Raw genomic sequence first — 24,308 nt, forward strand, 5'->3', positions numbered from 1 at the left:
CCATCCCTTTCACTTTCAACTCATCTTTCCCTCTGTCAGATCTTCTTGTGGGAGCAGAACTTGGAGCGGTTTCACATGGATCTGTTTCGCTGCCGGTGCTACCTGGCCAGTCTGCAGGGCGGAGAACCCCCCAACCCCAAACGCCTGCTGGGCTTTGCGTCGCGTCCCACCAAGCTGGCCATGGGACGACTGGGCATCTTCTCTGTCTCTTCCTTCCATGCCCTGGTATGAAAAATGTCCATGCACCCGCTCACATTTATGAACACACGTTTATTTTTAGTTCTCATGTGTGACTATTCATTCTAACTGTCTCCCTCACTTGCTGTAATTTGACTCTGAAACCTAATCAAAGCTCCTTAATCCAAAACTCAAATTCTGTCCCACATGTCTCTACATGTTCCCAGTAAGCATTGCGTGAGAGGCTCCTACCGCTGACCTTCAATATCAGCCCAGCTTGTAGAGTGGGTGTGTTTATCTGGCTCTTAGTGAGCATCTTGTCACATACGCCCACTGAAAGAATTTCTGCTTGCTTGAAAAATCTGCAAACTAAAGACAGTACATGTAGCCTGAGGTTAAAACACACTCAAACCTAACTATGGTTAATTAAGAGCAAGCTGAATGGAAAAGGCTAAATGGTGAACATCCCTATATTAGCTTTGCACGGTAGCTATGAACCGTGCTCGCGTTGTCACCTCGAGCGCTCCCAAGAATGTACAGGATAGAACTGCACAATAGCTGGAATGATCTATAAGCTGCTGTGTATTATGCTGCTGTGTGCTCTGCCAAATATCATCCAGGAGACAAAGAGCAGAGTGGAGAGAAAGAGGTTCAAATTATATCTCTACAGGCCAGTTTCATACAAGCAGGCCATCGGATACACCAAACATACACGCACACATTTACCACATCTGAGGTTGATAGTGTTTTTTTTGTGACTGGTGGATCAATACGAACTCTGTTAGTAAGCTGCCATCCCTGAGGCACTTTCCCACAAACAGGCTTAACACTCTCTGCTCTGTTGACCCCCCCCCCCCCTCCTTTTACTGCCTACACCCTCACTTCTTTTGTCTCCGTCTCCATTTAGTCTCTCCTTCTTCATATCCGCCTTATTTTCTTCATCCTTTCCTCCTCTATGTCTCCCACCGTCCCTGGTTTTCTGCGTCTTCTTTCCCTCTAAGTTCATTATCGAATCCTTTTTTCTCCCACATTTAAAATGTCATAATTGCATGAGTCAAATACTGCTATAAATGGGCACTATATACTTTGCTATATTAATTAACTAAATGAAAATGAAATACATTAACAGAATAAAGACAGAACTTGGTAATTAAATAATGAAATACAAAAACTTTAAAATGAATCAATTCATATTGCCTATAGCAAAAGATAACTGTCCTCTCTCTCAACTCTTGAGCGTTTTTCCTCTTTCACAAAAGGAACATCTCTAATGTTTTTGTTGCTTTCATCAGGGATTATTTGTACTCATCAGGGTTGTTATTATCCAAAGCCAACAGGGACATTGTAATAAAATAGGCAGTAAAAAGGCCTCTTGCGCGCAGCTTATATAAGAAGAGATTTGAAGACAGTTTGACCTATTACGTTTGAAGTGTGTGTGTCTCATAAGCAGTGACTGGTGAGAACACCAATAAGCACACGTCCACACAAGTACAGTATGTGCATAAATTAGATACATGTGTGTCAAAGTATGCACTCGTGTACCACATAGTCAGTCAGAGTTGCTCGCAGCCCAGCAGTTCATGTGGGAATTAACCCAGAAATGCCAAGAGCGGTTTCTCTGAATGAGTAGTGGGTCACTGAGATATGAGTGGTTGAGTGTGTTTAGTATGTGCCATTTTATATATCAAGTCCAGCTAAAACCTTAATGGATTGAATTAAAGTAACAATGTTAAAATAACAATTTGGACAGACTCTCATACGACTATTTAATTAAGGTTTAAATACCCTTTGCATTGGATTCATGTTTAATATAATAATCACTGTCGCAGGTGTCAGCCCGCACTGAAAGCAGCATCAGGAGGCGGAACCAGGCAATGCCTCGAACCTTCAGTAAACGTCGTAGCCGGTTCTCATCCCTCTGGGGACTGGACACCACCTCAAAGAGGAAGACCAAGGGACATCCTTCAATCAACCAGGTTACCATAGTGATACATCCATACTATAAGCTTGTGACTGATGTGTTTTTAGTATTTTAAGTGGTAAAACTATAAGATAGTAGTAGTTTATGATGGGAATAGTTTGGATGCTCCATGTCAAGTCAAACACATTTTATGTACCTGTTGGTTTTAATATGCAGTACAAGTGCTCAACAAACAACAAAAACATAATGCAGGTTTGCAGGATGGATAAATGTATCTAAAGAGTATTTTAGTAGATGTATTAACTGCAATGTTTGTGACATATTTGGATACAGTTGCAATGTCCTGTTCTCTGTATGGTTGCAGGTCTTCGTTGATGGGATGGAGCCAGTGAAAAAGCCATTGGAGCGCATGTTTGAAGACTCTGCCAGTGAGAAATCTGTAAGCGCTCAGCCATCTTTACAAAAGTACCAACATGACTCAAATGTAACTTCATATGAAGGACCATAACACAATTGCGTCCTCTTTGACATTTTAGATGTTTAAATGTTTGCTGTTGAAAATTAGAGGTACGATTTAAATGAATGTTGGCCCAACTTGTCACCATTTCCATTTTGGTGACTGTTTCTGTCCATACAGTAATAATCTTCCTTAGGCTAAACACTAAGTTCCTCCTTCCTTTCCTAGTTTGGCATTCACTACAGAGAACCAGATCAAATGTAGCTGTTTGCCTCTCGCATACGCCAACATGAAAATCACTAGGGCATCTGATGAACCTTTGTACTTGTATAATGGATAGCTGGCTTCTTAAGAGCCCGAGGCTAGCAACATCACTGGATTTTCCACCTCCGTTCACTTAACTGAGATCCTTTTGGTGCTCTTGCTCTTCATTTGGTAGGTTATCTGGGCGAAGCACAAAATCCCTGCATCCTTCTGCACCAATGAGCATTTCTTTGAGGTCATTTTCATGCTCCTGCTTTAATGTTTTCAGACATCCACTTCTCTCCTAGCTGAAGAGTGAAAGGAGAAATTTGCAGACTATAAAACTTTAAAAGCTGCAGGATTCCATCGTTTCTCAATGTTATCAGATGATTCTTGAGTTTATTTGTGGTGGATAAACAACCCTTTTCATCTTCTACAGCTCTTTCTCCTCCTGCACCACTCATCAAATGATTTGCTTCACCAGACTTTGCAGGACTAACTTTAGTTTATCACTGCTTTCTTCTTTTTCTTGCTACTAACCACTCTGCGTCATAGCTAGACATTATGCCATTATTCTTCTTCTCTACCATCTTTTTTGCACGTTAAACACCATTTATAGATCCGTGTTGACGGATTCCCGTTTTCTTCTTGTCATTTGCTCCAGGCAATTCCAACTCTATCAGCATCATTGGCTTCGACTGGGGGGATATTTCTGTCTGCTAATCCCTCTGAGACAAATTTGATCCGATATGTTCTGATGATTAGCTTTCTGATGTTTCAACAAATTATGCAGACATTTGCTACCAAAGGACCCGGCAGCTTCACACCATCTGTGCTTTTGTACGTCTGTCATATTGACCACAATTTACAGACAGTTGCAAATAATCAATAATATCTTCAGAGAGAAAAATAGATTATCCAAGGCTACCATAGGAATGTAGGTTTTTCCGGGAGGACCTTATCACGGGGGTGGGGGGATGATATATTTAGATGAACTGTAAGGAAAAATGTCCAATTACCCATGGGTTGTGCAAGGACAAGCATTCCAACTCCATATTTTATGAGAACTGGTAGAAGGCAGCAGAGATGGGGAGGGGGGGTGGGACTCTGTGTGAACTCAGGAGATGGAAGAAAACTCTCTCTGACACTCACCCACTCTGATTGTGGAGGCCCCCAGTGGCTCCACGGGAGATTGATTTCCTTCCACCCACTCCCAGCTTCAGCTGGCAGGGTATGGGATGACAGTGAAGAAATGCATAGGAAGTATGCTTCAGTTGGTTCTAAGATAGTGCTGGAAATGCTTCATCAGTAGAAATGAGAATCTCTAGTAAGATTACTGTAGTTCCAAATATTCACATCTGAAGGGCTTTTCCCAGCTCTTTAATTATCTGTTTATTCTAGGGAATCCCACTGATGGCAGCAAAAGGGAGTGAGAGAGAAAGATAGTTTAGTGTGCTGCCTAGGACCCCCGCCCTCCAGCAGTGGCATCCTACATGGGCCAGGAGGGGAGCCAGATGGTGTCGAGCAGGGCTGGGGAGATCAGGGAGTTGGGGGGAGGTACTTGTTTGGGCCCCCGGTCTGTTGTCTGTCTGAGAAAATGTGTGTGTTTTTCTTTATAACTGTGTGTGTGTGTGTGTCTGTATTTTGTTTGTGCGTATGAACATGTATGTTGTTGCATACAAAAATGTGCTTTTGCATCGAGCATGCGCCCTCTGTTTCTTTCTCTGTCTCACTTTCACTCTAGCCAACACGTTAGATTCACACACACTCATGCAGATAGTTCATTGAAACAGGGACCACCGGCCCGTATTGTTAACAGTCAGCAGATTGTATGGCGGGAGTGAAAGATGGGGAGGAGGGAGATGATGGAGCGATGTGCAGATAGAGGGGAAGGGGCACCAGAAGGAGAGGCAATGATTAGTGTGAGGGGGGGTTGCAATAGAGGAATGAAAGAATAAACGAGTTTGTGGAATCTGTTACTTGATAGGAGGAGATAAGGTATCAGTGACAGACAGTGTGAGGTCGAATAGATGAGACAAACAGAGGAGAGAGGCTGCCAGATTGTCAGAGGTCAGACTGATGGGCTTAAAGGTTACGGACTCTGCTTGGAACAGAATGAGCACACATATGTAACACATACCCACGCAGTGAGACAATTGTATCAGGAGGTCTCATCAACACAAATGAATTCGATTTTGTTATCAGATCTCCTGCTGCTTTCAGGCCACCGCCAGTGTCCATCGTATCACTCGAATCAATCTAAGCAAATCTGTGTTTGTTATGTGAACAAGAGCGGGAATAACGATGAATTAGGAGGATTACTACACGGGTTTAGCAATTTCTAATAGTGGATAATAGAATACGTTTTTTTTCCTCATTCTTCACTCAGCAGAATTTCAATTAGAACTAAAAGGTTTTCATGATAACATTGAATTTATTACGGGGTGCCTTCTGTTTTCACTGAGCACAAAGGCTACTCAAAGACGCTTAAACTGTGTATGTGTGTGTGTTGCATTTTCAGAAGGAGAGAGAGGGCTCTGTGAAAACACTTCCTCAGCAAAACGTAGACAGCGACATTTGGGTTCCTGATTACCTGACTCCCTCCTGGGTGTGTCTGCCGAACAATCAGCCTGTCTTGGCCATCATACAGCCCGGTGAGACAGCGCCGGAAGTCCTGAGCACCGTCTGCAAGGTGGGTCATCGCTGATAGCGGTGCAAAAAGCAGTGCAAAAAATGCACGCTCTTCAATTTATGGCATTTAAGAGTGATAATTACACACTGCACTTTGCTTTGTTGCACGTCAGCCTGCGCACACACATAAAGACACACATAAATGCTGTAGCAAAACTGGTAACTGTCAACAGCTGTTAGGCATGCAAATAATTCATCTCAACAGGTTTGTCAAACACATGCAATCTTGAGGAAGGAGTCTCATAAAATTGCACACAGCTCTGTTGATTGGAGTTTAGAATACATAATGTTACAAATGTTGTGATTGCAGAGTGACATTTTCAGCTGTTGACAGCTGACATGTGAAAGTAAACTTTAAAAAAAAATCGTGTCTTCTTGAATTCAATTCTGAAAACGAATCTGAGAATAGCTGAGATGTGAGGCTGTCTCTGGTATTTCTGGGAAGGCAGGATAGTAAACACTTTATATGTCACCATGTGTACTTCCACTGACAGTTTCACAGATCTTTTCTTACATTGTCCTTGCTCTCCATCTCTTCTTCTGCCTAATTGGTCTCAGCCAGAGACACACTGGAATAATGATGCCTAATGAAACTTATACGTTCCACTTACGGGTCTGTCGAATCACATGGGTAAAGCTGATTGACGTGTGTGTGTGTGTGTGGGTGTTTGTGTGCATGCATGCTATAAACATGTCACAAGGAACTGGAGCATCTAATTCATGGCCCCTGTGTGTTCCATGCAGGCAGCTATATATGTGGATTATATACATGATTGGATAGATGTATGCCTGTGTCCTTTTGTCAGGGGATGTCATGAGCTTATCTAGTGTGGTAATGGAATGATAGGTGAGTTTAAAATATTATCCATGCGTTACATGTGAAGACAGGCTTGGTTTCAAATCACAGGGAGAAAAAAAAAACACAAATAATTAGAGAAATGATGTCTCTGAATACATTGGTTTAATTTTCTTCATTGCTCTCCTGTCTTGTTGCCTCCAGACCCATAAAATAGACCCGTCCTGCCACTACCTGCGTTTGAAGATGTGGATCGACAACCAAATGCTTGTTTATGTTCCCAAACTTGAAGACGATATCTCTGATCTGGTGAGGAAACACACACTGAAGCACTGTGATAATACCTTGTGATGTAATGGAGGGAATAATCCTGTTATTTCACTGTATGTGATATTAAAGGTTTTTTTTTTGTATTACAGTCTCAGCTGAGACACAATGTCCTATTTGGATTTGGGGGTTTTCACCTTATTACTAATTCATTTTTCTTTCATTCCGGGCAGATATGGGTGCAAGCTTGTGCATGTTTTATGACTTGGTTGACAGATTTGATTTGCAATGCATACAAAATTCCCAGGATGCAAAAGTAGCACCATCGCATACTCTATAAATTATGCAAAATAGTATTCAGAGTGTATTATGTGCACCATTATTCATACAAACAATCACTCTCATTGTAAAAGACCTCACCTCTATTATTCAGCCGCTGTAAACCCCGAAAAGAATTCTCTTTGCGACAGTGCTTTGTAGGTGATGCACTGAACTCTGTCTCAAAGTAAAGTCATTGTATAACTCGCTCTTTTTCCTCAAGAGGTCTTTTATCTCCCTGCTTTGATCAGTGACTCATTTCGCCCTCTTTCATCCTGAGTCTATGATATTACATTATTATTTCTCCACAGTGAGGCGAATTACACACGGCAGACTTCTGTCCCCGTCTGTTGCTTCATACACACAGCTGTGTCGATGCTCTCGCCCGCTGCGAGGTCAAGCCCTTGTCTGAGCACCAACTCACTTCTCAGACTTGGCTTGAATTTTGACCCCACAACCTTCACTTGAGATTGCTCCGTTAAGGAGCCTGAATAATACATGAGTCTATCCACTCTTTATTAAGAGCGATAACATGACCTTGACCTTCTCCATCCAACAACACTGCTATCCATCAATTTTTTGCCAATTAAATATAATTTCCTTGTGTTTGCAGCTCTACAAAGAGATTGAGGTTTGCCCCAAAGCTACCAAGGTGATCCGGTTTGACAAAGCAGAGTCCTGCACCATCGGATATGGTATGCTTGTCTCTCACAATACCTCTTTTTTGTACCCTTTTCTGTCACACTGTCGAATTCAGTATCAAATGGATTTCTTAATAGACGTCTTTGAGTCATGCTCTGTTAGTGACTAAAGGGGGGTGGCCCTGTATGAGTGAGTTGTTTCTTAAGTGGAGCTAATCACTCGGTAGTTATGAGTCAGCAGTGCACACTGTCAAATTGAGATTTCTTCAAAGAGGACTAAAAGAGTGAATGGCTGAATCTCTCTCTGTGTCTTATTGTCTTTGTCTACAGGTTTTTCTGTGGCAGTTATCGATGAGGAGGGGACGCAGCAGCTCCATATTACTGAAGTGAAAGCAGAGGGACTGGCCTCGGCTAAAGGTACGCATTCCTTTTTAATTAATAAACAAACAAAGTTTGCATTGTATGGTACGTTTAGCGTCCTGAGAGTTTATATCTAGGCAAAGAAGACAAAACACTGTTACTGTTACCATAGTTGGATCGGAGTGAAGTAACAACAGGGATTATGGAAAGGGTTTGTGAAAGCTGGGTACATATTTCTCTCTTGAATTTGTCATTGCACACTCAACACCCAAACACCTGACCTGAGAAAGACCTGATCCCACATGACAGCTTATCAGTGCAGCTTGGTGTGAATGCATCGCGTCAGCTACTGAGCTAGCAGAGCTAGCAGAGCTAAATCTCTTATGTATAAGAAAGAAGCCTGGTGGTTTTGGACAGAGTAGAGAAAAGAACACCTTGTATAGAAAGGTGTTGGCTCGCCGGTCAAAGGAAAGAGGGGAACGCGCTGCACACGCATTACTCTAATGCAGTCTTTTTATTTGATATTATATGGATAAAAATGTTGGCACGTCTTGCCCTTTTCAGGATTTACAAGGCAATCAACATCAACTTAGAAAGGGAGTCCAAAGCGAGTTCATTCACAGCCAAGAAAGGCCTCCAACGTCAGTATGGCCGCATGATATGAACCAGCAACCAAAAAGTAGAAAAACATCTGTATGCTTGCATGAATAAGTCGAAAAAGAGTTGAATCACCTGTCCTATACACTATATTTGTCAGTCTGACGATTACTGGCTTTCATCCTGAAAAAGGCAAAATCTTGATCGATGAAATAAAAAATAAAAAAGATTGCATAGGAGCTATGAATCTGTGGCTTTCTTCTCCTTCCTGAGAGCAAAGAAGAAAATCAGCATTCCTTTGTCTGCTTCTGACTGCTGTTTGAACAGCCGGGTCTCGAGATCAACCCCCATTCGTTAGTCCTCATTTTTGAACTGAGCCAGAGAGACCTAATGGGTTTGAGAAACACACGGCCGCTCTGTAGATACAGCACTAATGTATAGAAAATAACATGCCCCCCAGGGTGGGACCAAGGTTACTCAAGTGTGAGATTGTGTCCTCCGGTGTATTACCAATCTAAAAAAGCTGCTCGCTTAGCAGGCTGCCAGCAGCCAGAGGATACAGCTGTACTGACTCTCCACCTCCAAAGGCGAGTAGAGCTAGAGACAGCTTGTGGCATCCAGACAACACAATGCATCTTTTTTGTAAGATTACACCGTATTTTGCTGAATCACAGAATAAAGTATGTCAGGCACCACATTAGTAGGTCCATGTGCACGCTGGGATTAGCCTGTGTGTGCGTGCGTGCATGTTACGAAGAGTGAGGAGAATGAATGGGGAGTGAACGAAATCCCGCTTCAATTTCTGCAGGGTATACGCAGAAATCAGGCCATCTCTGGACAAGGAGCCCCAAAGGGTCTTTTCTCTCTCTCTCTCTCTCTCACTATAATTTCTGCTCCCCCTCCCCCTACAGAGGCACACAGAGACACATCCATGCAACACACACATCCAAGTACACATAAACTCAGCAGTATATGGCCAGAGGGGTTATCTCTCTGTCCAATAAAGACTCTGCTACAGCTGACATTTCAACTCCCAGACAACTAGGTCATATCTTAGGGCTAAATGTGTGCTTTGTGTGTCTATATATGTAACTGTGTGTGTGTGTGTGTGTGTGTGTGTGTGTGCGCCTGCATGTGTCTGCAGCATTCAGTGCGTTACGAAAGCCATAGCACAGAATGCCTGCTGTTTTCTATAACAGTAGACGATACAAAATGAAACTTAAGAAAAGATAGCAAGCAACCATGTGCTGAAGTGTGAACTGTGTCAACAGGCGCAAAACCCTTTGTCTTACTTAATTCTGCAGTGAGGGCGGGGGGGGGGGGGGGGGGGGATTGCTGTCAGATCGACTAAACAGCTGTCACAACCAATCAGGTTTATTGGGGGAGGTTGTCTGCTAATTGGTCGGCTGATTGAGCGCTAATTCTCAATTCGCCGAGCCGGGCACAGGTGGTTGCGGGGAGGGGCAAGAGAGAAAGCCTCAAACTGAGGCTGTGATGCAGTGAAGTCCATGGAATCTGTTTTTTTTATATATAGTACCATATAGATGATATACATGATGACAGGACAGCTATAGACAGGCATTGCATCCTCCGTAAAGCCATCCAGTCTTGTTAGATCAGCATTTGCCTTAAGTGAATATGCATAGAGGGATGCATTTTTAATGTATTGGAAGACATTTGAGTCCCAGCATGTCTGGTTAGCCCCAGAGCTGCTGTTGAGAAGTATGGCACCAACGTTTTGCTTGTGTAGATCATATGTTCGCATTAGCACTCTGGAATTGATGGCCCACAGGAAAGCTGCTGTGTTAGATGGTGCTTTGTTGTTGCCTTTCACTCACTGTGAGTTGCTTTTATGTTGCAATGTATTTCTCTACAATTTAATCCACTTTAAAGGATGCAATTACTGTTTTTTTTTTTTTTTTTTTAGCTGTATAACTTGATTTTCTCACTTAGTTGTGTCCTTTCATTCTCCTCCAGGTTTGAAAGCAGGCGATGAGATTCTGTTGCTGAATGGTAAACCTGCGTCTGCCCTCCAAATGGATGATGTGAGGGCTGCGTTTATAAACCAAGCGCTGACCTTGAGCGTCAGCACCCTGCCCCAGCTGGACCCTCGTGTGCTGTGCTCCCTTCCACCGCGGCGCTCCGATGGGGAGCAGGACCCCGCCACAGACATCTTCTCCCAGAGCCAAGGTAAGATTCCTGATCCACAGAAACAATGTGGTGGAGGCACGGGTTAAGTTGTTTTCCTTATTTGTGTTTTGAACAAAGGCAGTTTTCGTTAGATGATGTATAAATCATCAACAGTGTCCTCTAGTGACATATGTGAGGGCTTCTTTTTCATTTTCAAATTATAATTTTAAGTTTGTTGAGGGTTGTATCAGTGTTATCAAACTCTTCATGTTGTTGTATAACAGGTGTTTCTGTTGGAGTTAAAATCAGATCAGGGTTATCAAAACTAATGCCTATTATATCTGTAGCTTGACAGCATGTTAGAAAGAAACAAAATAAAACTACCCTTTTAGATCTTAGAATTTTAAATTGAATTTCTATTTTTATCTCGTGCCTTGTACCATTGTAAATCCTCTAAACCCCCAACTTTGTGTAGTAGAAAAAGGAGTGTGCAGATGGTGATTTTCTTTTTCTTTTTTCTTTTTTTAAAGCAGAGGGTGAATAGTGTGATCTGCTAATTATGCTGTCTGATAACCAACCTGCAGGCAACCGCCAGCTTTCCTCTACCCTGCTCTTTTCATCCGTGCAAGGGCACCATTTGTATTCCTTTTATAAATTGGGGGCTCGCAGCGCACAGGCTGACAAACTGGCATTGTTTATACAGGGACTCTATGAATATTAATATGAATCCGTCAGCAGTGCAGAGCTGTCATTGTGTAGGATATGCCATACGCAAAGGGTCGGACAGAGAACACAAACACTTCAGCAGCCAGATGGAGGTTATCGATGATATCATGCTTAAGAGGTGTGTGTGCACAAGAGGCCTTCAACTCAAAGGAAATACATTTTAATTTCTCACGGATGCGGTTGGAATAATAGACGACACAGTCGTATCATAACAAGAAACAATAAGGGTTATAGGGATGTTTGTACTGCCGTCATTATCTTTGTAACTTAGGGATGCCAACTTACAGGGTCGTTTTTCATAACAAAAGTATATTGTGCATATATCCAGAACATTTCTCTTTAACACTATTAGAGGAAGTGTAGCCAATTAAATACATTAGAACAGGTTAATTGAACAAAAAGGTCTGTAGGGAGAAGGTCCTGTTATTTGGGTACACACAGCGTATATTATGTACAATTTGCCCTTTGTGTCTGTCTGTAGAGGACATCCTGGATGAGGTGTCGGGGTCGACGGTGGAGAGCCCAAATCGGAGCTTAGAGGAAGGATCTCGGCGGACCCTGCAGAGTCCTGGAGATCATCAGGAAGACAAAACATGCATGGGGACTGGACAAAAGGTAGAATATGGCGTGCAAAGACACAACTTTGATATGCGTACACACTACGACACACGTGCACATACATGCAACAGAGCAGGGGATTAATAGAGTAGTTTGACACAGTTTTAAACACAACTTGTCAGTGTCATGTGTTGTTGCAGACAAAGATCAACAGTTCTGGTATCAGTTTGTGTGTGTGTGTGTGTCCTGTGGATCAATGCTGGTGTTTGAAGTGGCTGATTAGCTGCATTATTGTGCTGCCATCTTTCAGCTTGCTGACTACAGCAGCAGTGTGGTGAATTCCTCCCTGTTTCTTGTCTCAGATCTGTCATACAGAAAAAAGAAAACACTGATATCACTGACCAACTATTCAACACATTCTGGATGAAAGTTTGAACAAATACCGAGAGTCTATGTGTTTTATGATTATATGACAACCCTCTGGCAGGTTTTATCCTAAATATTTCTTAATTTGTGGCCGATTTTTTCTTTTTTTTTGTGTGTGTGTGTAGCATGTGATGAGAAAGCTGGAAGATGTTCACAGGCTTTTTCATATGTGACACTTGTGACCTTTTACACAAAGACTGTTTTGGAACTGAAAGATCTGACACAAGTGTGTAAGTGGTCTGACACACACACACACACACACACACAGCCATAGTTCACACACTCATAACTGCTTTGAAGTTGCTTTGTAGTAAACTTAACTTGATGACTAAGTCATGCAGCTAATTTTTTATTTCTGTTGACACTACAACATACTGTAACCATTATCATATTCCTCCATAAATAACAGATTTGTTTTCATACAGTGCTGACAACATATTGCAGGACTACTCTGCGGTGTGTTGAATAGCTCGTGTGTCAATCCTAGCACATGAACAGATGTGTGTGCACAGTATGTAGTCGATGTGTGTGTGTGTGTGTGTGTGTGTGCGCTGTGGAGCACAGAGATGAGGACAGACAGGTGAGCGAAAGAGTGAGTGAACGGCATCACTGTCTAATTACGTTCATGTCGGGTCTGATCAGGGTCGGCGCAGTGATTGCTGGGACACGCCGTGGTGCCAGCCGGTCTCCCTTGGATACGGTTGTCACTTCCATTACCATGGCAATGTCTGATAACCAGTAACCACCGGAAACATTTTTTTTTTTTTTTGTACCTCTCTGTCGATAGCCCAGACATGGACAAAAGAGGAGAGGGAAGGGACAGCGCTGTGTTCTGTCTTGGATGTGTGTCAGTGAGCTTCAGTCTCGAGGGCGAACTAATGGGTGAGGTCAGAGCCGGCTCCAGTCCGGTTGGACAGTGGTGGTTCTGTGACTCCAATGTGCCATTATTCGTTTGAAGCAAAGTATGCGAAGATGAGAGAAATACCGACGGATAGGGTTGCCAGGATGGCTGAATAAGGACGAGAGGCTTTCAGTCTCATTTGGTGCACTTAATGTGGGGAAAACATCCAGCAGTTCTAAACTAGTTCAACTTTACAACAGTTTGAACCTCCGCACAGCTTCTAATTAACATTTAAAGGGATTTTTGCTATTCCAAGCTCATGTGTTTCTACATGCAAGAAGAAATCCATTCAAATCTATTCTAACAAGTGAACCACTTGGAAACACAAAATGCAGCATGTAATCTTTATATAAAACCTTTTTGGAAAGTGTGCAGTTTAATCATTTTAATGTGTTAAAGATTATGCAATCTCACTGGTGTCAGACTAGCTGTATGTTGTTTTCTATGGTGCAAGAAACTCGTTGTAGCATCTTATTACCATTAAACGAGGGCACAATTTGTTTATGCAAATGAAGTAAAAACGGTCAAGTCTTCAGTCAGCACAAGATGAGTACAATATTATTGTTTATCAACCAATAGGTTTGCTCATGATGATACGTGTGAAACAATTTAGTCTCTTTTGGACACACAATAAGGCTTGAGACTCGGATATTGTCTGTAATATGTTGTCCCTTGGTGTTTAATGCTTTGTCATGGGCTTCTTGGTTTATTATCGGATGCTAATTACAAATAGAAGGGGGAAAAAAAGCCCTGCAAGGCAATACAGTACATCAGAGCAGAGCAATTTTATTAACAAAGCTCTGGAAATCTATGATCCTCACCTTTTCAGTGTCTCGCCTCCTGCTCCAGTCTCAAAGTGTGTTGTATTGTATCTCTCCTAATTTCCATCTGCTGTCTGTTTTGGCCTCATTTTTTCATCCTCCTTTCTCTCTACCCTTCATTTTCCTTGGCTACTTTATCTATTGTCATATATTTTGTCCCGATAATTGAGTACAACCATGTCTTTTTGTCAGACGTGACAGCTCAGTGTTTTTTTCCCCCCCGTTTGTCCTTTCAGATAATCCTGTCTCATCTCTGGTTTGAACGCTCTTTTCTCTTCTCCTGTCCTCTAGTTTCCTTCTGACTTCCTCTCCTTGTTTACCCTCCTCCTCCTCCTCACTAACACCCTGCTGCTCCTTAACATAAACCGTATGAGGCTGCTGTTGGCTCTCAAACTGCTCAGCTCCCTATAGCTTTCCAGTCGACTGTGGGCCCTGACCCGAAGCACTTGGATGCTACCTCCCGTTAAAATAAATCAGTTAAACTTGCCACAGACTCCCTGGGAACTTTAAAAAAAACATGTTATTTATCCTTTTTAAATGTAGGTTGCCCTCTTTTGCCATGGTTTTGTTTCCACACTCTGCTCTTTTTGGAAAGCCTCCAAAGTGCTGAAGATTGCGTCTTACCTCATTTCACCCACCGCCTGCAGTCACATGGTGGCAAGATTGAGGAAAAGGAGGCAAAATGGGACCGTTTTAATTATCCCCACATTCTAATTACTCCATTCTCCACAGTGTTTCACATCATTTAGTGGAGATAAATGAGTGTCTGGCTAGCCGGAGGAAACAGGGAGGTTCATTATTTTAGACAAAGCACAGAGCCACCTCCTCGATATGAAAAACCAACTGGAGAATAAGACGGTGATTGCTTGCGATAACAGCGATAATGGAGATGACTGTGATTATAGTGTTCTCCAAGGTGTAGTCATCATCACTGACAAGTGCTGGTTATAATTTACAAACCTCTATCAGTTTGGCTTTGGGGTATTTGAAATAGGAAATGCATTATTCATTGTGTGAAGGGTGGAGGGGACGGTTTCCATCAAGATTAGTTTTGATTAACTCCTGATGGTATAATTCAGGTTAATTAGCTCCTTGCAGGCAGTGCATTTGTTTAATGTAGTTACTGACTGCTAAGAATACATACATTTTGTGTATCTTTAGCCTTAAAATCTTCTTTTCTTTCTTTCTTCTTTTTTAAATCGTCCCTCTACCTGCTTCTTCTTACTGCCCTCTAATAAGGCTTTACAGCTTTGTCCCAGTTGTTACTGTCTTCTCAAAGTCTTCCACTAGAGGGAGCACTGTGCCGACTCATGAAGACTGCAAGACAACAACAATGTTTCTAACACGAAGCATGCAACCAACAACAGATCTGGTTCAAAATGAATCAAGTATGATTAACAATGTTGGTTGGAATATTTCAGTATTCAGCCATCAATAGGTGTGTGTGTGTGTGTGTGTGTGTGTGTGTGTGTGTGTGTGTGTGTGTGTGTGTGTGTGTGTGTGTGTGTGTTATATGATAATGTGATCTCTAATTTAAATGTGCAAAACTGCATTTTCTTATGTTCTGGTATTAATGCGCGATGGTGACTGCTGTTTTAATGAAAGAAAGAAACTGCCTTGCACCTGACACTTTCCTCTCCCTTTATAACTTCCCAGAGTTGTAGCCGGAAGCTTGCAGTCTGCAAATGAACGGCCTCAACGTGTAAATGCTCATGCATACTGTAGATAGGTGAAGGCTCGTGTCATAACATCCTTTAGCTTCAGATTAAATGATTAAAGTCTCTCTCTCTGTGTCATGGCGTATATCCCATCATTCCTCGTAGGGATTTATGGATTTGCATGTTTCCCTGATTTCAAATGAAACTGAACTGAAAGACTCCCCTCCCTCCCCTCCCCCCTTTCTGTGTTCGCTGACATTGACAAGTACATGCCATCCAAATGGATACGTACACATGTGTATAATACTACATATCAAGATTTAATACACCAAATGTATGTGCGTGTGCGTCATGTGTTTCTGTAGGGCAGGTTATGTGGATATGTGTAATCTGTTTATCCTGGCTCTCACTGTTCGTGGTTTCAGCTGACGGCTGTGAGAGCAGGTTTGTGCTTGCCTCTATACGCTCCTCCCTCATGCTGTACTCCTGTCTCTCTGTGATCGAGGGCGAGTCTGGGATGTAGTACATTTTGTGAACGGGTAAAAACTCCTCTCTGTTGGAAATGATTAGGAAATGCATGTGTTGGACTGACGATAGAAAAGGTATTTTTATTTCTCTACTTGTTGCCTGCCTCTAATTGTTTTGTTCATATATTCTCTGCTAAGCTGTTGTCTTTTCCACATGTCTGAGGTCAAAGTTTTGACCATTGCAAAGCTGTAGAACTGCGTGAGCACACGTGTGCTCGTTTGCTGGATTGATTGTCCTTTTTAACCGACTTGATAAACCATCATAGAAAAAGACACACTTGCATTGGTCAAAAGGTTTCGTAACTTAATTGTAGTTTTGACAGCAAAAAACTATTTCAACTAACAACTGTGTAACAAACTGTCTTATTCCTCCATGTATTGTGTAACTCTTGTTTCTCAGAAAAGACGAGTGAGCAGCAGGTGTGGTTAGCCTTAACTTGATCGACCAATGAATTTCAGGTTATAGATGGAAGCATTTATGGCACGAGAACTTGAATTTCCTGTCAGATCTGGAACAAATATCATTTGTGGAATATACTTCAAGCTGCTTTGACTCCCAGGAAGAGATGTTCAGTGCATCAGGGCTTTTCTTATTTTGCTGGGTATGTTTTCATTTAATTTTGAAACGGGAGATGGAGCTCATGCATATCATTTGCATTATTAGTTTAACAAGGCTGCTTACGTTTCTCATGGGTGGCGATATAAGTCTCTGAGTTGTGATGAGAGAGCGAGAGAGAGAGAGAGAGAGAGAGATGTTGTCTTTTCGTGCGGTTCCTGTATTCCTGTGTTTGGCTCTCACCACCCACCGCATCCCCCCCCCCCCCCCCCCCCCCCTCTCCTCTCTCCTCTCTCCTTTCTCCTCCCCTCTTTGCTTCCATGTCTCGTGGGGATGTGATGTTTGATCTTGTTATTTAATGTTGTATTCTCCGTTGAAGCCGCTCTCGGTCACCTGGACTGAAGTGACATAGCAACAAGGACGGAGACACAGAGAGAGGAGAAGAAGAAAAGGGAGAGAGGCAGTAGGAGGATTGAGACAGAGAGACTGATAGGTGCTGTTTTTTTTATTGCAATCTGTTCTATTCGATAAGTGTTTTGACCCATTTGTGCAGCTGCAATAGTGATAATTTTACCAGCAACAGTGTTTTGCAGAGCGGCGTGAGAGCTGAATAGCAGGTTTACTGTTACACTTTTCTTTTTTATCAGTTTTGGCTAGACGCGTTCAACATCCGTGTATTAGTCGTACATTTTGGGAGAAGATTCTGTCGAAACGATTCCTCGTGGCTCTGAGAGGCGTTGAAGGAGGAATGGAAGCTACCTGGACAGGAAAAGCAGGACAGAAAACGGACACCTGACTTCTCCTTGACCTTTTTGTTTGACCTGCCAGCATGTCGGCCTTTAGGAGGAGCAGGAACTCCAGACGCTCGACCGAATCCATCTATGATATGTTACAGCCGGTGAGCCGTGCAGTCTGAGGAGTGCGTGTGCGTGTGTGTCTGTGATCCCTTGTGTTGTGGATATGATCCTGCAGAGGTCAGTGATTTTGTGATGGTACCAACAGTGCCGAGGTTAGAGGTTCAATTCCCATCAGAGCAACCCATTCTAACAACTAATGGAATATTTTTTGACTCCTCACACACTGTGATAACATGAACTTCAGGGTTCAGACCTTATCATATCCCCCTGTTTATATTTCAATGGAACGAGTAAAGCATTGTTCATTGTGTCATTAAAAAAGCGTCACTGTGCTGCAAATCTAACAATCGGGATGTATTATCACTTGTGCGCAGTTGTTTATCTTAAATTTAATCTGTTAAAATCAGTCTAAATACTGACTAGACTGTCAATGTTATTGCTCTTTTGTGTGTGTGTGTGTGTGTGTGTGTGTGTGTGTGTGTGTGTGTGTGTGTGTGTGTGTGTGTGTGTGTGTGTGTGTGTGTGTGTGTGGTCATTCATAGTGTAGGTTTGATCAGTGTTTCTTGCACATTGATCCATGCATCAATTTATTTTCTGCAATATATATTTTTAACAGGAATTACATAGTTAAATGTCAACCTCAACTTAAATAATACATTGTGTGTTTGTTTGTTTTAAGGTGGAGTTTTAAATTGTTGGTTAGTCATGCAATTGTTGGTTAGTCATGCAATGTTCATGCAATGTTCTTGCATGACTAACCTTCTGGGAGTGATGCTCACAATGCAGCGTGAATGACTTGGACAGGCTGTATGATAAGCAGGCTAATATTATTTTACTTGTTTTACATGCTTTTGGTTGCTTGTGTGGTGGTTGTTGTTGTTGTTGTTAGTATCGTTTTAGTGACGTAAGGAGCTCATCTTGACTCGATGAGAGGAATTTCAGTACCAGCATTTCTATGAAATCGTGCGTGCGTGCGTGCGTGCGTGTGTGTGTGTGTACCCAGCAGTGTTGCAAAACTGGTTTGAATACCACAATGGAAAATTGTGTTTGTCATCGCTGCAGCTTAACAGGAGACCAGCCATGAAATCAGCAAAGACAAGCCAGGTCTTTCAACTGACCAGCTGTCTGCAAATCAGTCAGTAGAAACACACACGCAGGCGCTGTGGTGTTTCTTCACGGATTACAATTAATAAACACCTTCACTGACTCCACACAGATGTGGGATGTTTGAGTAGCATACATTTATTAATAAGACTGATGACTGACATTTTGAATTAGAACCATTCATTTCATCAAACAAAACAATGGCTGAAAATCAGATCCTGCTTTGTGTTTTCGATCAGCTGCAATGTCTCACTGAGTCTTAAATATCTCACACGACAGGCAATTCTTAGTAATTGTGCTGCCTAACCAGATCAGAGCTTTCAATTTATTTAAAGGTTTAGTAAAGGCAAGAATTGGGTGTGTAGTGGAATGACACATGGAACACGAATCTTTTGCAATTGGTGTTCAGTGTGTGGGCTGAGTCATTCATTCCTCCACATTTCAAGGAGATTCTTTTTTCTAATTGTCATATTAATGTACTAGTCCTGGCGAAGTGGAGGCAGTGAAAAGATGTCTCTTAACAGACCTGCCTGGACTTGGCCCGCAAACGATCCCATGAAACCACAGATTCACCAAGGTTTCATATAAATCCACTGAGAGAATGGAATATGAGATCTTAAGAAGTAGATTATTAGGTTGTATTTACAGACATTGGAAAGATTTGTAATTGTTTTTGGTATTGTAGGAATTATTGCTGTATTACTCAACGGTGCATTTCAGATTTGCACATCCAGCCTCACTTTAGAGAACGCTCCTATGTCCCTTTCTTCGCCTACGCACTGTTGCATCACCTTCACAGCCTTGGAACTATGAAAGAAACCGTCAAATGTGGACCGAGCCTCTTGATCCTAACTATTTATGTTGCAGTTTGTCATTCTCAAACTGCTGTTGCACCTCAGTATGGAAGAAAATGCATCTAAGCTTTTTCCAGAAGTTGTTGACCCTCACTTTGCAAAGCATGGTACTGAATAACAAATGTAGGAGTCTTTAGTTTTTAAGAGTAGCAGCAAATCTTAACTGCTATTGGTGTAAAGTCAGAGAGAGGCAGAGGGGAAGAGCCCTCTCATTTCTTCTTTTAAACATTAGGCCCACTACAGTTTGGCCTGGCAGGTCTGCACATGCTTGGCATTTATACCTGGGGTGGTGTTATGGCAGGTTTTGTAAGCCTGTACACTATATGTTTTGTTGGTGGTGCATATTTTCAAGGTTGTGCTGCACCCATTACATGATTTCCTTTGTTTTTGCTTCAGTTGTAATTCTCTGTCCGCTTAGCTCTACTTTTTATCATGTCAAAAATGCACTAATGGCAGTCTTCTCTGATATGAAATCCTACAGATGAGTGACATGTTCTTTTGTCTCTTTCTGTACAGAGCACAGAGCAGGTCACTGCTTTCTGCCGCAGTCTCCATGACATGAATCCCCTGGAGTGCCCTATGTCGTCATCCTCATCGTCGTCCTCGTCATCCCTCTCCCCGAGCCCCGTGTCGGCTCTACCGCCCACAGCGGGCATCGCCACCCAGAGACAGCTCTCCCACGCAGACAAACTCCGCAAGGTCATCAATGAACTCGTGGAGACGGAGAGGACTTACGTCAAAGTCAGTATAAGCTCTCCTGGAGCGTTAAGACAATCTTTACCACACAAATCAATACCTAGCGAGTTTTACCTGCTGGTAAAACTATATTCAACTTTTTGTTTGAGGTGTCATCATCATTGTAATAGGCATGCAGATTGTTAACATGCTTTTCGTGTCATGGTGGGTTATGTTTATACCTGTGAGAGCTGATTTCCTTTTTTAAATTTAAAATCCTCAGTAAAGACTCCAAATTAAACAGCTTTGACTTCAATAGACGCCCACGCAAGCTCTTCCCCGTGTTCCCTTCAACATCTGATCACAGACTAATCTTGTTCCTATCCCTTGTCTTTTTCAGGACCTGAGATGCCTCATAGAGTGTTACTTGACACCTCTGCAGAAAGAGAGCTTCCTTACACAGGATGAGGTACCTTCTACCTGATCCGTATAATCCAAGAATTAAAAGAAACTGTATATGAATTGTTGTAGATTTACATAACCCGAAACACTGACATTGCTCTTGAGGTGGTAACCGTGTCGGAACGATGCTTTGCGTGTGTCGTAGCAGGACGTTTTGTTCGGTAACCTCGGGGAGATGGTGGAGTTCCAGGTGGAGTTTCTCCGGACACTGGAAGATGGGATCAGACTGGTGCCAGATCTGGACAGACTGGAAAGGGTGGAACAGTTTAAGGTAAGGGAACATTGATCTCCTTTAATCTGTTAATTACATTTTAATCATCTAATAATTACATAATAACACTATGTGGTTTAAGGTGTTTATGCAGTTCTGTAGACCTGTTTGCCCTGTCGTACATTTGTTTTCTAACTGCTGGGGGCCTCAAACAAAACACATTCACTTGAAACTTACTATGGTGCAGCCTCGATTTATGAGCAAATATATTTCTGTTGAGATAGCATGTAATGCTTGTGTGTTTCCACAGAAAGTGCTGTTCTCCTTGGGGGGTTCATTCCTGTATTATGCCGATCGCTTCAAGATCTACAGCGCCTTCTGCGCCAGCCACACCAAGGTCCCCAAGGTCCTGGCTAAAGGTATAAACATGCACACATCGACTGGGCGTCAGGAACAGAGCCACCACATGCTCCTCTGAAAGTTCTACAGAAGTTCATTGCTCTCTGCCATCAGTGGAATGTGATAGCTGAGGGGCTTATGTAGTACAGGAAGCATGTTTTATTCCCATGCCCTGCAGTATGAAAGGCAAGCTGCAACTAGTATCGGCACACAGTGAGGCATACACTCGAGACTTACAGCGTTGAGTTGAGAGGCATTTGAAAGAATAGTTGAGTTTTGCATTTACTGCTTTGGTTGCTACTGTTACGGACACTTCAGTGGCCACCTGTTTAGGTTTTCATCTTATGATTCAAGTTATTTACAGGTACAGAGGCTTCATGCTGGATGCAGCTGCCTGTATCTGTTTGTGTTACTTCTCCCTTTGTACAAAATGAACAAAATGCTCATATTTCTGCTCCTCCAGCGAAAACCGACCCAGATTTCAAGGCTTTCTTGGCTGAGAGGAACCCCAGACAGCAACATTCATCCACTCTGGAGTCTTACTTGATCAAACCCATCCAGAGGGTCCTGAAGTACCCGCTGCTGCTAAGGGAGCTCTACTCGCTCACTGACCCTGACAGTGAGGAACACTACCACCTGGACGGTAAGCCAGTGTTTTTTTTTATTATTCACATTAACATTTTAACTGCTGTGAAGCTGTATAATATCAGCTCCAGACCCATGGAACTGTAATTAATGAGGATGCATTCAATTATGGTAATTGCCATTTGGAGATGATGAATGTTTGTCCAATTCAGTTGCAATGAAGGCCATGAATAAAGTTGCGAGCCACATCAACGAGATGCAAAAGCTTCACGAGGAGTACGGAGCTGTTTTCGACCAGCTCATCAATGACCAGACTGCGGATAAGAAAGAGGTAAACACGATCGTGCACATTTTATTAAAGGCTGGATCTGTAGTGAATCCAATATTTTGAATGAATATTTTACAATCTGTTGAATTACTTCCAAATGTCTCAGGTGGCTGACCTCTCGATGGGGGATCTTTTGCTACATTCTACTGTGGTGTGGATCAACCCTCCATCCTTTTTGGTCAAGAGCAAAAAGGACCCTGATATGGCTGCTTTTGGTAAGGCTTAATGTGGATTTTTGATGATATTGTAGGATTGATTCTCCTCTACTAGTCTTTCTTATAAAATATTTTTGGGGGGGGTTGAAATCTTTGTTTTTCTTCTTTTTTTTCAATTTTAAAAGTTTTAGCTCTTTAATAAAGACACCTTCTACATAATTACAGCTAGACTGAGGGATTATTCATACATTTAACAGCTTTTATAGATCCACCTAACTATATCCAATGCACTTCAAATTCAACAGCCTTAGAGTAAATCCTAACTTAGCATAATTATGTACCAAAGACATAAAATAAGCTTCTTAAAAGTAGAATTTATTGCATTAGTTTTGGTTGCATTGCAGCTCCACTTGATGTACATTTAAGAGTTATAGTGGCTCAAAAAGTTCCACCGTCTTGTTCAGTCAAACTCTTCAAACGATGACATGCCGTTTTGAATCTTTTATGTATTTGATTGGTCAATACATTATATAACATTGAAAATCCTGTCACATCTGCAGGATTTCAAATAGACACATGATCTGCAATGCGCTCATCCCTGTGTATTAAATACTAAAACATTTTGACAAATATTTCCATATCCAGTAGATATGCAGTTACCGTTTTATCTTCAAACAAAAGAGCAATGCTACTGTATGTCTACTGTTCTTTGCCCTGGAGAAACACTGCATACTGTATCTTAACACTTGCAGGCACGCAACACTTCACTGTATCCCACATAATACTGCCATGCATAGTGTGAGGCTGGGTGCTATTTCAGACGGTGTGGAAATAGACTTGTTAAAAGAAAAACCCAGTCGGTCATATAACATATAACATATTTTCTTACTTTTCATGTGAAATGCAGCATGTTATCTTTTCATTAATGGGATTACTTGAAATTCTCACACAACCAAAAGTGTCCTGTGTCTTAAAATCGTACTCGGCTCGGACGCTTTTGGCAATGCATATTTCATGTACATGGTATAAGGGCTTTTCCTGGCAAGGCGATGGTGAGTTGCAGAGGGTTGCTTTGTGCATGCAATGTCGTGGCTTTTAGTCCATATTCATCTTTGGTGCTGCTGATATAGCATGCCAGTAGTTTTGAGGCTATTCTAAAGGTGGGACTAAAAGCGTCCACTGACATGGTGCATCAAGCTGCCACTGTAATAAATCAAGGAATTAAAAAAGTGTTTGTGATGAATGAAAGCAGACCCTCCTCATGGTTTCCATCTTTCCTTTGTCCTCATTTAGTGTTCAAAACAGCAGTTGTATTTGTCTACAAAGACAGCTCCAAGCACAGGAAAAGAATCGTGAGTACTATTTTTTTCCATTTTCTGTTGATGAATCCAGTCAGAGAAACACTTTGTTGTTGGATGCATTGTGGGGATTGGGGCTCTGGGCTTTCTCTTAAGTGGTTTTCTTTTAAATTGCTTTTTGTTTTGTTTTGAGTGGCACATTGAGAATACAAAGGAATTAAGGTTAATGTCTTTCATCATGGGACAATAGACTGATTTGAATGAGGGTCGTTTTTGGCAATTGAATAGACTGAAGAGACTTTATATGCAGACTTCTGCTATTCCCCTTCTACACTAAAATAAAGTACAGTACAGGTGGATGGTTGTGTCTGTTGAACCAACCTTCTGTCATTGCACTCTTCTGCTCTCTGCTGTCATCTCGGTGTATTGCAATGGTCATGTCTTGGATATCCAACCAGTCCCTCTTTTGCAGGTTGGATCTCACCGTGCATCTGTGATTGATGACAAAGATCCTTTCCGTTTCCGTCACATGATCGCAACGGACTCACTCCAACTCCGTGCCCTTGCAAGTACGTCTATTTAAATACAGTAACATCCAGAAAATGTCAT

At 42.1% G+C, this 24,308-nt stretch overlaps 1 protein-coding gene across 1 annotated transcript in view; it reads left to right on the top strand.

Moving 5' to 3' along the window:
- The window catches only part of tiam1a (TIAM Rac1 associated GEF 1a), a 49,797-nt gene that overhangs the window by 21,540 nt on the left and 3,949 nt on the right, over window positions 1-24,308 (top strand). The window contains 18 exon segments of the mRNA XM_079171127.1: window positions 40-225; window positions 2,007-2,153; window positions 2,463-2,537; window positions 5,320-5,490; window positions 6,490-6,594; window positions 7,484-7,565; window positions 7,842-7,928; window positions 10,446-10,658; window positions 11,806-11,939; window positions 20,103-20,327; window positions 20,662-20,730; window positions 20,869-20,994; window positions 21,245-21,353; window positions 21,797-21,976; window positions 22,131-22,249; window positions 22,353-22,461; window positions 23,695-23,753; window positions 24,172-24,268. Coding sequence (XP_079027253.1) covers window positions 40-225; window positions 2,007-2,153; window positions 2,463-2,537; window positions 5,320-5,490; window positions 6,490-6,594; window positions 7,484-7,565; window positions 7,842-7,928; window positions 10,446-10,658; window positions 11,806-11,939; window positions 20,103-20,327; window positions 20,662-20,730; window positions 20,869-20,994; window positions 21,245-21,353; window positions 21,797-21,976; window positions 22,131-22,249; window positions 22,353-22,461; window positions 23,695-23,753; window positions 24,172-24,268 — 2,293 coding nt within the window.

The sequence above is a fragment of the Pholis gunnellus genome, assembly GCF_910591455.1.
Source record: "Pholis gunnellus genome assembly, chromosome: 13".
NCBI classification, from domain to species: Eukaryota; Metazoa; Chordata; class Actinopteri; order Perciformes; family Pholidae; genus Pholis; species Pholis gunnellus.